Source organism: Hemitrygon akajei, chromosome 19 (assembly GCF_048418815.1).
Source record: "Hemitrygon akajei chromosome 19, sHemAka1.3, whole genome shotgun sequence".
In the NCBI taxonomy this organism is placed as follows: Eukaryota; Metazoa; Chordata; class Chondrichthyes; order Myliobatiformes; family Dasyatidae; genus Hemitrygon; species Hemitrygon akajei.
Window position 1 is genome coordinate 20,947,580 of NC_133142.1, and position 14,214 is coordinate 20,961,793.

General features: G+C 38.3%; 1 protein-coding gene across 5 annotated transcripts in view; it reads left to right on the plus strand.

Moving 5' to 3' along the window:
• Window positions 1-14,214, plus strand: part of cacna2d3a (calcium channel, voltage-dependent, alpha 2/delta subunit 3a) — a 782,368-nt gene that overhangs the window by 380,663 nt on the left and 387,491 nt on the right. For all 5 annotated transcript variants that reach the window (XM_073072214.1, XM_073072211.1, XM_073072212.1 and 2 more), the window contains exon 9: window positions 426-500. In XM_073072214.1, the coding sequence (XP_072928315.1) occupies window positions 426-500 (75 nt within the window). The remainder of the gene's footprint in view (window positions 1-425; window positions 501-14,214) is intronic.

Below are 14,214 nucleotides of genomic sequence, written 5' to 3' on the forward strand. Positions count from 1 at the left end.
AGAAACAAGTTTTGCAAATTGCAAACTTTGCAGAAAAGACCTGGAAAGACTTAATAACTCGATTTAGTTCAGGCCTCTCAAAACCAAAAACAAAATGGCACTGAAAGGAAAAAATACCTGAACATGAAAATTTTTGAATGAAGAATATTTATCTAAATTCTAATGTAACTACACTTCTCAGTCATAACAAGATTAAATTGAAAAAACCTATTCCATTTGAGCAAATGAAAATTACCAAAGATTGTAACAGGTGTGATGGCTGGTATAAAACATGAAAAATAGTTTCACAAATTTGTAATTATAAAACACTGATATTTTCATTATAAGCTGTTTATACGGACTATATTATTTACACTAGTCATGTAAGGTCATGAACAGAGGATCTTTTTTTTGAAAGATATTTTGTATTACATTTTCTTCCTCAGTACAATGAAGAGCTTCATTATGTGGAACCTTGCTTAAATAACACTTTAGTGCAAGCAGACAGGAACAACAAAGAGGTAAGCTGATCAGTCTGTTTCATTTTAGTCGTTATAAAATATGTCTGAAATTTAAATATTTGTTATTTTAAGGCTGGCCACACAATGGTAGTGTCCTGAGAATATTGACTGAGTTGGAAAATGTAACACAATCAACTCAACGCTGGTCTATTTGAATACTTTAGAGATCAGTAAAGAACTGTACTCTGTGTACCAATAATGGTGTGGCACTCTTTACTACATAATTTAACATAATCTTTGTTGAAGTAAAGTTTAATGCAACATTTAATAAAATGTTACAAATGGGTACTTGGTTACAAAGCTTTTTTTCTGATTTACTGTAATCTGTACAATAATACGTGACTTGTGTTGGTGCTCCATCCTTCAATAATGAACAGTCTTGTTTATCCTCTCCCTTTCCCTCCCCCTCACCCCCTGTCTTTCTCCCCCCTCCCTCACCCTCACACCCTCATCCTCTTCCCTCCCCACTCTCCTCCCCTTCCCCTTCCCCTCTCTTTCACTTTCTCTCTCTCTCTTTTTCACGAGCCCCCTTCCTGAAGTCAATGACCAGCTCTTACGTTTTGTTGTCGTTGAAGGAAAGGTTGTTGTCATGACATCATAAAACTAAGCTCCCTATCACCTTCCTGTACTCTGACTCAGTGTTACCTGAGATTCAGCCCGCTATGTATCTGCAGTCCTGTAGCTGGAGTTGCAGCATATAGCCACAGAGTTTTGAGTGTACAGGGAGTAGAGTAAGGGTTGAAGATGCAACCTCATGGGGTACCAATGTTAGGAATAATTCTGGTGGAGATGCTGCTGCCTATCCTTACAGATTGAGGCCCGTTGCAAAGAGATGTGTTGAGTCCCAGGTCTAGGAGTCTGGAGATGAGTTTCCTTGGTATTATAGCATTGAAAGTTGAGCTGTAGTCAGTAAACAATAGTCTGACTTATGTGACTTTAACTGTCCAGATACTCCTGAGATGAGTGTAAGGCCAGGGAGATGTTGTATGCCATTGACCGATTTTGGCTGTGGACAGATTGCAGTGAGTTGAGGTTGTCTGGGAGGCTGAAGGTAATTCAATATTGAAAAGCTACACATGCTGGAAATATGAAAATGCTGGAAGCACTCAGCAAGTCAAGATGGAGGCATCTGTGAAAAGAGAATCAGAGTTAGTGTTTCAAGTGGAAGAATCTTCATCAGAACTAGGAATAGAGGAAAACAAGTTACTTTTAATTTGCTAGAAAGGGAATAATGGGTGCATTAGGATACTTCCAAGGACAATTCCAGATAGCTGGAGGCCTGGCTTCTGAAGATAAAGAGTTGAAGTTATCTGATTGAAACGTTAATGCGAGAATTAATGAATACAGGAATGCAAAATCTGAGAAATATTCCATGATAGAAAATGTCCTGCAAGTTGGAGTTATACTAGTGGAGAGAGTAAAATTGAGTTAATATTACAAATGGATGACCATCAGCAGAACTGAATGGTTCTGATACAAGCAGAGAAAGCAAATCACCTGGAATTTCTGTATTGGGTATTGAACCTGAAAGGCAACAACATGCCCAGACAGAAGATGAGGTGCTGTTGCGCCAGCTTAAATTGGGTCTCGTGAGCACAGAGACAAACTCACAGACAGAGAAGTCAAAGTGGGAGTGGAATGAAGGATTAGAGTGATAGGCAACAGGAAGCCATGAGTTGCTCCTACGGACCAGAGCAATTACCCAGTGTACATATGGTTTCTCCCACGTTGCGGAGACTGCGTGATGTATGCCAGACACAGTGCACCAGATTGAAACAAGTGTATGTCAATTACTATTCCATCTAGAAGGACTATGAATGCCTCAATGGTGAGAAGAGAATTAGTAATAAAGTCATTATCTTGCATCTTCCATGGGAAAGTGCCATAAGAAGGGGAACAATTGTTTGAGGTGGAAGGGAAGACCAGGAACTCATGAGGGGAGATGTCCTTTAGGAATGCTGAAGGGAGAATTGAGGGAAAGGTGTCACTGTTTGTAAAGTCTTGTTGAAGGTGATGGAAGTTACAGAAATTTGTGGATCAGTTATCCATTAAACTGCTGGAATGTTAGTTCATTTTGTTAAAGTTGATACTTTCATTGGTTTGCTTTTTGGTCAGGAAATTCTGACACCAAGCAATTTTGCGCATATTTATTGGCAAGATCAAACAGAGACACATACCTAATGTAATAAATACAATTAAAATTATACTGCAATTTTCATAGATGTTTTAATCCTTTGTGGAGTTCTGTGATAAGGAAATTGGCAAAGGTAAAGAAGGCATGCGTCCAGACATTCGGGGAGGGGGTATTAAAGGATTTGGTAACATAATTATTACAGGACTGCAGCGATAATTAGTAGTTAATTGCAGGAGGATTTATATATTTCGTGTGTGGTATATTGGAACTAAATACATAAGACTGTCAGATGGCAGACTTGCCACGTAGTTTCAGGATGTTTATGGACAACTTAGAGAACATTTCTTGTAGTTGCACAGTATACTAGTTCAGCTTATAAAATTGCTAACTATTATCCAGATTTTGAAGACGACTAATTCGGCCAAGCTTTACTAACAATTTGCTCAATGCTTAAGCTGTGAAGTTTGATCCTGAGCAGTTCGCACTTCTAAATTAAAATGCAAAATGAACAGTGGCACGATAGTCTTGATCTTTCTTTATTCATTTTGCTTTGATGAGATTTAATACAGATGTAGCAGAATTAATCTTGCCAATTGAGATTCATCTTGCTGTGCCTCTTAAATACCTAAGATTTACACTTTAAAGCTCAAACATAACAAATATTTTGAAATTATGCTGATATTGGTCAATGCTTTACTTGTAGATATTGTGGATATTCAAACAATATTGATTTAAAAAATCAATATCAAACTAGATGCTGAAAATTTGAAATAAAAACAAAGTGCAGGAAATACTTAGTAAGTCTGACAGCATCTATAGGGGTGAAGAAGTTGATGTTTGTAGATCTATAATGTTAATTCTGTGATCCTCTCCACAGAAGCTCTGTGACCTCCTGAGGATTTACAGCACTTTCAATTTTTATTTGGTTTTGATGTTGAATTGAAGAATTAATATATGGTTTCAACACAGTGTATTAACTTCCCTGACACGTGACATGAAAAAATAATGGGCTTTTTTTTAATGCATTTTATGGTATTTCTATTTTTATTTTGTTTGAGTACTCACATCAGTTAACTACAAGAAAAGCACTGACAAATTTCAGTGTATTTATTATAAATTCTTGAAATTTGGTGGTGAGATGCCGTCTGAACAGCTCTGCAATGTTGCTCTGCTGATGCCTCTAGGGGTTTCTGTATTTAGCTCTTTTGACAGTAAAGGAACTTCAATAAATCTCTATCACTAGTCAGTAGTGGGTCAGAATATGCCCAGGTGTTTTTGTAGTAGACAGAGTGAATACCTAGAGGGACAGTTTGGTTATGGGTTAAATGGATGAGTTTGTCCTGGCTGGTATTACGCTTCCGAAGTAACATTTGGGAACCATGCTCATCCAGGCAAGTGCAGGTTATTCTGTCACGATCCTGCCATTGCTTGTCGATGGTAGAAGGTTTGGGGAATTCAGGAGCTGGGTCACTCATCCCAGAACCTTCTGCTCTTTTACAACCATTTTTCTGATCCATTTGAACCACTGATTAATGCTCACTCCCATAAAGCTTTTCTCTAATTGGGGGAGGTGGTTAGACAATCTCTTTTTTTTAAGATGATTATTGTCTGACACTCATGATGTGTGAATGTTAATTTCCACGTTTTAGCCCATGCCTCAGTGTTCATGTCTTAATACATACAAGCACGGGCTACCTCATTCTAAGGGGCTGCAAATGGAATCATACATTGCATAATATTCACTTCAGGCCTAATAAAGTAGGGAAAGCCATTGATGAAACATCTGAAGATGTATGGGCTAAGGACATAGCCCTGATAACTCCTGTAGGTATTGTCCTGTGAGTGAGTACATTGATCTCCAAGAGCTGAACAGGTGTTCCTTTCTGATAGATATATTTCCAATCAATGAGACATTTATCTCCTTGATGTTAACATTACTCGAGCAGCCCGAAGCAGAACTCAGTTAAATGCAGCCACACCATGCATCTGGAATATATGTTTGAACAAGTCATGTCCAAGTTTGTACTAAGGCTGTAATGCATGCTTCTGGGGAAACCCAATTTCAGCATCAGTGATCATGCAAATGGTGAATAAGAGCTGCCTGATGCAGTTTGCTGATGTGACTAGAATGATGAAGTGCTAGACTGCATTAGTTCATTTTTTTTTCTGAGCAGGAGATGTGTGGGCATTCTGCCACATTCTCGGATAGATACCGGTGTTCTTATTGCATTGGAACAGGTTAGCTAGTTGTGTAGCCGGACAGGACCTCAGTGGTTTTATGATAATCTTTTTGTTCTTCTATGGGCATTATTGCAAATATCAACTTTTGAATTAAGCAACTGAATTTAAATTCCCAGCCAGTATGAATTTGATCTTTTATTCAGGCATCTGGACTGCTAGCCCAGTAACCTGAGCATCGTGCTATTGTTGCCCTCCTGCAGCAATTGACATGATAGATCTAACGAGAGCAAAGGGAATTCATTGAGATAACCTCTTTCATAACTAAAATGTTTGTAAGGATGTTTGACCTTTGCCAGGATACCTGTCCGCTCCTCCATCGCCAGAAGTAGCTAAATAGTGAGTTAATTTCTGCTCTGTTCCCATCAGCCATATTTTTACTAGTATTTAAAATACCTGCATATGTACATAACCAGAAGCTATTTCAAACCCCAGGCTTTCAAAATAGACAAAAGTCTATTCATTACAAGGTATCGCTATCACTTATTACTTGAAGGTAGAAGAATATAAAAGGCAGGCTCTTGTGTCAAATAGACCTGACATTTGCATATAATGAATTCTTTTCTCTGAGCAGAAAATAAGTCACATTTGTAATTCTGGTGTGAAAGTAGAATAATTCCTGCTAGTTTTTATGTCAAGAGAACAAACAGTAGTCTATAGAATGTAACAAAAGAAAACATGGATTATGTTTTCATGGACAGTGGAAGAGACTTTGGTTTTTCATTTCCAAGTGATAAACAACGGTAATTAAAGCTATGGTGGAAATGCGATAATTACCTGGAATTCTTTTCTTTACCTTGGCAAAGAAGGCCTGTCACATTAATTACTTTGGGTACACCGTAATACATCAGAAGCTTTCTTCAAGTATGGAGCTTGGAAAATATCATTCACTGTGGGGCAGCAGGGTTAGCGTAATGCTATTACACCGCCTGTAAACTAGCTTTAATTCTGCTGCTCTCTGTAAGGAGTTTGTACATTCTTCCCACGACCATGTTGGTTTCCTCTGGGTGCTCCAGTTTCCTCCCGCATTCAAAGGACATACAGGTTGGCAGGTTAATTGGTCACATGGGTGTAACTGGGCGGCACAAGCTTGTTGGGCCAGAAGGGCCTGTTTACCTTGCTGTACTTCAAACAAAAATCCATGACCCTCGGAGAACAGTTTTATACATCTCTCACTATGAAAAAGTGAATTGAGCAACTTCTGGTTTGAAGGAATATTTAAAACAAGGGAAAATCTGCAGACGCTGGAAATCTGAACAACAAGCATGACCTGGGTTTTGGCCCTAAACGTCGACTGTACTCTTTTCCTGGATGGTGCCTGGTCTGCTGAGTTCCTCCAGCGTCTTGTGTGTGTTGTTCGAAGGAATATTTATCTTGCTTAACAGAAACATGTTTAACTACGTAGCTCTTTTGTCTTCCAAATAAGCTGATACATTTATATAATGCTATATATCAATTGAGTTTAGAGTGAAGTTTTTCAATGAAAGGACCACAGTAAAACTCCATTAGCATGGCATAATCATTAATACGCAGCCCTAAGCCACATTTATCAGCACTAAGAAGCCACATTATTCTTCTCAGACCACTCAACATCAGCCCCTACTCACTCAAGGCCAAGCTATGGGTGGTTCTTTGCTCTGTGAACAGTGGCCAAAGGCAGGCATTCACACCTTATTCCCAGCACATCAGTGCATTTTCCAAACTAATTTCTAATTTCAAAGTGCAGTGGGTTATGCACTGCAGGTTTATTATTCAGGTGAATAATCAGTCTATGGGCTAACATTAGAAAGAGTCGCAATATATGACATATGAACGAAACTTTGCACAGATACAAGATTGAAGAAGCCTATCTTCAACTTTTAGTACTCCAAGACCATGTTATTCTGACCATTCTTACATTGTAGTTCCCATGCCAGTTCTTATAGTTATACCAATATTCTATACTGTGTTACCCATTGTCACCGTTTTCTCCATAGTAAACTGCAGAGCAAGTGCATGGTGCAAGGCAGAGAAATACATGCCCAAATCCTTTACAACCGTTCATCCATCATGGTGGTCTGATCACTGTAATGGTATTCAGGAGCCTTTGGTTCACTAACAATCACCGTCCATGTCCTCAACTTGAGCCCTCTCTCTGCAGCTCTCCATGGGGCATCAGCAGTAGGGGGTGCTACATTATCCTTGCCTGTCGAGACTCTCCTGCCTGCATTAACTATTGATTTGAGATGCAGAGACCTCGACATCTGTGGTAGTTCCTTGTTTATTTGCAGTTGTTGTGTGGCAGTGCATGGTGGATCAAGTGCACTGAATCATAAACTTTTCTGATAGAGAAATCGTGTTAGGTGTTACGATCCCTTGAAGTATTTTTTTCTGAAGATCTTTTCCTGTGTAATAGCTCAGATTAGTGTGATTGTTTTGAGTGTGGTGTTAGCCATGTGGGCTATGAATTTCCTGAATTCAACCTTTCTTTAAAAAAAAGTACTCCTGTATTTGTATAATTGTTTTTAGGCCGGGGACATTTCACCATTTACAGGTCGTAACAGAAACCTCTCAGAACTTTACTCCTGAGGTGAGAACAAATTCTGTGGCCTGTTATTTTTGGAACTGCCTAACTCTACTGCTGAATTTTGCAGGAACTATCATATGTTGTATGACCTAGGACAGTCCTGTAATTGTACATTAAACTAATCACTGTGAATAGAAGCCTAGTATTGGCTGCGCACCCACTTTCCCACAGATTTTTCTTCAGAGAACTCGATGGAGTTCACCATGGTAGCATTATATACCACTAAAGAAATGATTATATCCTTTATGATGAAAGCAGCAATGAGGCAGAGAAAGTTCCATTCCACATATTTCCAACTTGCGGTATAATATTATGAAATCGTGTCAATATATATATATATATATATATATATATTAAAAAGTTGAATTAAATAGGTAGTGCATAAAGTAGTGAGTTAGTGTTCATTCAGAAATCTGTTGGCAGAGGGGAACAAGCTGTTCCTGAGTTGTTGTGTGTGTGCCTTCAGGTTTCTGTACCTCCCCCCTGATGGTAGCAATGAAAAGAGGGCATATTCTGGGTGATAGGGGGTCCTTAATGATGTATGCAGCCTTTCTGAGGTATTGCTCCTTGACGATATCCAGGATGCTGTGGAGGGATGGAGCTGACTGAGTTTACAACTTTCTGCAAATTATTTCAACCCTGTACCTCCCCCCCCCCCCCCACCGCCCGATACCAATGGTGATGCAGCCAGTTGGACTGCTCTTCACAGTAAAAATGTGTGAGAGTCTTTGCAAAACCTGCATCCAGATAAATCATAGAAAGACCTATATGTTTGCATTACCTCATGAATTAGGTGAACAATCAATGAAAAATTTTATGGTAAGCACATTTGAATATATTAAGTGCCAAATGATGATTATAGTGTATCTATTTAGGATATATCCCCATGCATAACAAGGTCCACAGCTGTCTAGAAGTGGTGTTACTATCACCATTAAATAACTAGAATTTCATTTTCTATGCATCAGAAATATTTCCATTTAATATTGCACCTTTCACAGACTCAGATTGTTGCAAGGTGCAATGTAATGTTTTCAAGCTGTTTCATGCAGGGAAAAGTTCATAACATTAACACCCTGCAGTAAGTGTGTTAATGGTTTTGCCTGTTTTGTGCAGTCATGGTAATCACTCACATCTTTTCTATAATGCTGGAGTAAATGGTGTCTCTCAGCTTACCTCCCTCTGGTGCTTCCCCCTCCTTCCCTTTCTTCTATGGTCTTCTGTCCTGTCCTTTAATTTTCCCCTTCTCTAGCCCTTTACCTCTGTCACCAATCAAATTCCCTGCTCTTTACTTCAACACCCTCCCTTTCTCCCAATTTCACCTATCACCTACTACCTTGTACAGTACTTCTTCCTCCCCTTCCCCCAGTTTCACCTATCACCTACCACCTTGTACTTCTTCCTTCCCTTCCCTCCACCCTATTACTCTGGCTTCTCCTCTTTCAACTGTTTACTCTTTTCCACAGACGCTGCCTGACCTGCTGAGTTCCTCCAGAATTTTATGTGTGTTGCTTTGGATTAAATGGTGCCACTTTTTTTTAAAGAGTAGATCTCGTTTCCTTCCGTATTTAATGAGAACTCTGCCTATTTTCTTTTAATTGAAGTTTGATCTGAGATATTGTTCCAGCTGTCAGTTTCCATATTTATTATCATTTATATCATTTGTGTTGTACAAATTGCTTATTGATGAGCAAACTGCGCAGATTAGTGTGAACTCTTTGAATTTCTAACTACCGTAGATGTTTTAAATTTCAGACAATGGCATCAATGAAATCAATACACACGCTGTAAAACATATGACATCTCAGAGGCAATTGTGCAGAGTTAAATGTCAAGTTCCAATCCTATGTAGTCACTTTTCCAATAGTATCAAAACTACAATATCAATACCTACCCAGCAAAGAACTTGGAAAAAGGAAAATGAAGTTAATTTAAATTCATTCACTGAATTAACTGCATAACCTGCTTAAGTCTGCTGCTCTTGAAGAAGCTAATCTTTTTAATAGCATATGGAAATTTTTAATTTACCATGGGGTGTAAAATCTATTGCAAAAATTTGGAAGCCTCTTATCTAATAGTTACAATTTATTCTAATTATTACACTGCACAGCATCTGAGGCAGGTCATCAGTCCATCATGAAAAAAATGCAGCTTGCATCTAGAGTTAATGGGCAAACAAGAACTTGCAAATGCTGGAAACCTAAAATAGAAAACATTGGAAAATTCAGCAGATCATGCAGCATCTCAAGAGCGAGATATAACTGAGGGAAATTAGAAATTAAGTATGTTGATGCGGCATAAAATGTGGAGGGGTGGAGGGAATGATAGCCATGTATATGATAGGAGGAGATTGGCGAGCAAATGGTGATGTCGGTGGAGAGAGGGCAGTGAAGGTTTGTTAAACACAGCTGCTCTCTCTGGTGGCAGAGTAACAAGGAGGGTTGGAATGAAAATAGAGAATAAGAGAGAAGGGAACAATGGGTGTGTGAGACTTAAAGCAGTATAGATGCTGGAAATCTGCAATAAAACAATACTGAATGTCCGAGTCAGTTAGGCATCTTCCCTAGAGAGAGGCACATTGTACATTGCCAACCTTCCATCAAACTACTCACTTCTCATTACGAGCAAGAATATCAATTTATATTAGTGTTTTCATTTGACTGCATGACATGAAGACAAAAGGAATAGAAAAATAAGTGGGTGACATGACCCCTTGAAACACAAAAATACAACTGCAGATGCTGTGGATCAAAGTAGCCAACGTTTCGACCCGAAACGTTGGCTACTCTTTTCTCACAGATGCTGCCTGACCTGCTGAGTTCTTCCAGCATTGTGTATGTGATGCACCGTCAATAACTCTCACTGAGACGTAAGAAGCGAGATATCGGCTTTTATTGACTGGAAGAATGAACAACACTACATCCTGGAGAATGAGGCCGGGCTCAGGCTTCAATCGCCTTTATACAGGGGTCTGTGGGAGGAGCCACAGGAGCAGTCAGTAGGGGTCTGTGGGAGGAGCCACAGGAGCAGTCCAGACAGGTATATGTAGTTCACCACAGTATGTATTCTATGACCCCTTGAGCCTGCTCCATTCTGCAATAGGTCATGACTGTACTTGTGCTCGGAAACGTTATGTTTTATTGTTCTGAACCCCAGTTAGCAGAGATTAATTTTACACAATATTAGCATGTAATCGATCATAATATTAGTTAATAACTAGCAGTGTTGCTTGTATATTCTTAACCACCAGGCACCTGAACTCTCAGATGAGACCGGAAGAGGCATCAAGTTCTTTAGGCACTGGTTGTAATCCAGCCCATGGAGATGCTCCAAAAATCCCTTGAAACAACTTTACCATTATACTGCTTAGCGTCTTCCTTATTTCCTCTACAACTGAATAACAATTCAATAAAGACCCCTGATGTGTACTTTATTGGAATATACCACTTGATTCCTAGTAATTTGCCTCAGATGGGCCTAACTGCATATCCAGGGTCTACAATTAAACTTGAATCAACCATCTTGTCAACATATTCAGCCATATTGTAGCTGTTGTAACGGGGGGATCACTAATTTGGTTTCATCTTACCACCCTTCCTCCCAGTGTTGGGGGGGGGAGGTGTTGCATGTAATTCATCACTAAGGAAGGGTCCAGCATATCAAGGTTCTTTTGTATATAAACACATTAAACCAAATTGTCTTTTTCTGTTCATCTTTCTAAAGTAATAACTATGCATTTTACTATACTTCCAGCAGCTAGCACCTTCCCCAGTCAAATACCCTGCAGATTCTTTGTCCTTTTTACAGCTCACTTAGCCACCTAGATGTGTATCATTGAAAAGCTAGATACTTTCCCTACAAGTTATTGTTATGCTTAATGTATAGTGAGGGCCCAGTACTGGTCCCAGTGGCACTCCAAAAGTAACAATCCGTCAACATGAAAATGTCCTTTTTTCTTCCAACCTTTTGTCCTGTGTTCTTCAACCAACATTCCTTCTATGTTACATTAGTTCAATTCCCATGAATCTTTATTTTATGTAATAATTTTTGTGTGATATTTTTAATGAATTATCTTTAAAAATATAGGTATACCACTTCATGTTTTTCCGATTCAAAGGTTTCAAAGGTGCATTGTCAGAGAACTGTATACAATGTCAGAGAAATGTATACAATATACAACCTGAAATTCTTTTTATCTATCCTGGTGTTTATTAGATATGTTAATCATGGTTTCACCTTCAACATACCATACTGACTGTCTAATTATATAATATCCTCTAAGTGCCCTATAACCCAAACCTATACTGATAATTTCTGCATTTTGATTGCAGCAGATGCCAGACTGTTTTAAATATGGACAGTGCATTTTCTACCCTTCCATCTGTTGTGGTTGTTTGATGATCTAGGAAGATCATCTTTAATTAATTTGCCATTCTGAGGTCATGTTCCATGAACCCATTGATGGAGGATATTTTAATTGACAAACTGGGATGGGACAAGGTGGAGAGTCTTACTTGTCCAGATTTACCCTCCTTAATGTATGTACTACTTTCTCAGTACAGTAATTAGGCTCTTGGTGGTCCTCCATTTCTGTTACATCTGTTGTGTCTTCTGCAGTGAAGACTAAAACAAAATAGTTGTTCTGTAATTCAGTAGTTTCTTTCTACGTGACAATAGTGTCGCCTTGTAGAAATGGCCCCAAATTTAGTTTACTGTTCTCTTGCTCATTTATGAAGTGCTTCTTGCAATCTTGGTCTAAATGTTTTCATAATTTACTCTCATTGTTTCCTTAATTTTTTTAATCATTCATAGTTGCTTGCTAAAAATCTCCCAGTCCGTAATTTTATTGCTGTAGTATTTCTGAATAAAGATTTGTTCTAAAATATATTTTATTATATATATTGTGGGCACAGGGACATCATACCTTTAATTTAAAAAATCACCTTTTTTTCTTGATGTTAATAGTATGTTAGAAACTATCCTGCAGTTCTTCCTGAATAAACATACGTTTACCGAGAAATAGTTCTGAAACTTCTGCCTTTTTAAGTTTAATCATGAAAAGTATTGATAAGTTGGAATACAAGTGCAAATTTGGGTATTATTTCATTACACCAAAATGAGGAAGATTTTATGTGGCCTGACAATTTCAAGCTGTGTTTCAAAGTTCAAAGTAAATTTTTTATCAAAGTATGTATATGTCAACACACACAACTTATAGGTTCACAGTAGAACAAAGAAATAAAATAGAATTACTGAAAAACTACACTTACGACAGGCAAGCAACCAAATGTGCAGAAGAAGCTAGATTGTCTAAATACAACAAAAACAAATAATAAGTAAATAAATAGATAAATAATGCTGAGAACATAAGTTGTAGAGTCTCTAAAAGTGAGTCCATGGGTTGTTTCCAGTGATCTGTTCAGTGCTGAGGTGAGTGAGTTATCTATGCCGGTTCATGAGCTGATTGCTGATATTTAATTACTGTTCCTGAACCCAAGGCTCCTGTACCTCCTTCCTGATGGCTGCAGCGGCAAGAGAGCATGGCCTAGATGGTGGGGGTCCTTGATTTGATGATGGACGCCGCTTTCTTGTGGCAGAGCTCCTTGTAGATGTGCTCAATGGTGGGGAGGGATTTTCCTGTGATGAGTTGGGCTGCAGCCACCACATTTTGTATGCTTGGTAAAACATTGCAAAGGAGGTCACAATTCGTACAGAAATGTTACATTAAATGATTAAATAAGAGCAGTCGCTTCCATGAAATGAAGCTAGAGAATTAGGTAGAAACAGATTAGTAAGTACTCATCATAACAAATTATAAACCTTTGATTCACTCATGCAGCACAATGACAGCGCGGCAGCTGCTCTGGAAATGACCCAGAGGGAGCTGATGTAGTTCATTAAAATTCAAAATGTGTGAATTTTATTTCAAAACAAATTTTGAATGACTGTGGATATCAAACTTTCTAAAATTTGTCATGAGTCAACATCATTGCAGTCTGTATATTTTCGAGAAATACTTGTTTTCCTATCTCCATTGCTTCTGGTCAATATTGAATAAACGCAGCTATCTGCAATCTCCTCTGCTGTTCGTTATTTAAGCTTGAAAGCCTTTATCAAAGAGCTTAGTTGCTTGAGAATATGGTGTGTGTGAAAGCTGATTAGAAAATTTATAGCAGTTGACTCTTTGAAAAATATACATTTTATTAACCAAATCAGGCTAGCCCCTCTCCCACAGCAGGTTTTGCTAAGATTCCTTGGTGAATTAAAATTTAATGTATGTAGATTCTGTGAGGATGCAATTAACCTTTCCAGTTGTTTATCACAAGCTTGCTTGAATAATATTGCAAAGCTCAGTAGTTAATTACCATTTGAAGGTCTGATACAATGAACACAATCTGATTTTATGCTTGGGTGCATTCGGTATTCCAAACATCTGCAGTGTCACGATGCATGTCACTAGATTTACAAGAATGTTATTTTCCATACAGCTGTGCTTCTTAAGCAACCTTTATAAAGACAGAGGAAAACTGAAAATCATTTTAAAAGTAGATCAAAGTCAGCAGACAGTTTATACAGGAAGATTGTTGTCCTACAAGGCTCAACATTCAAAATTACAAGTTTGATGTTAGGATAAAAGCAATTCAGAAATTACAATTCTGGATTTTAAAGTTTAATGTTGTCAGATAGAATGTTTGGTTCCCTTAATCTCCACGACCAAATAAACACTTTATAAAGTGCATTTGAACTCAACTTCTTCTGCTATTTATCTGTTTTTG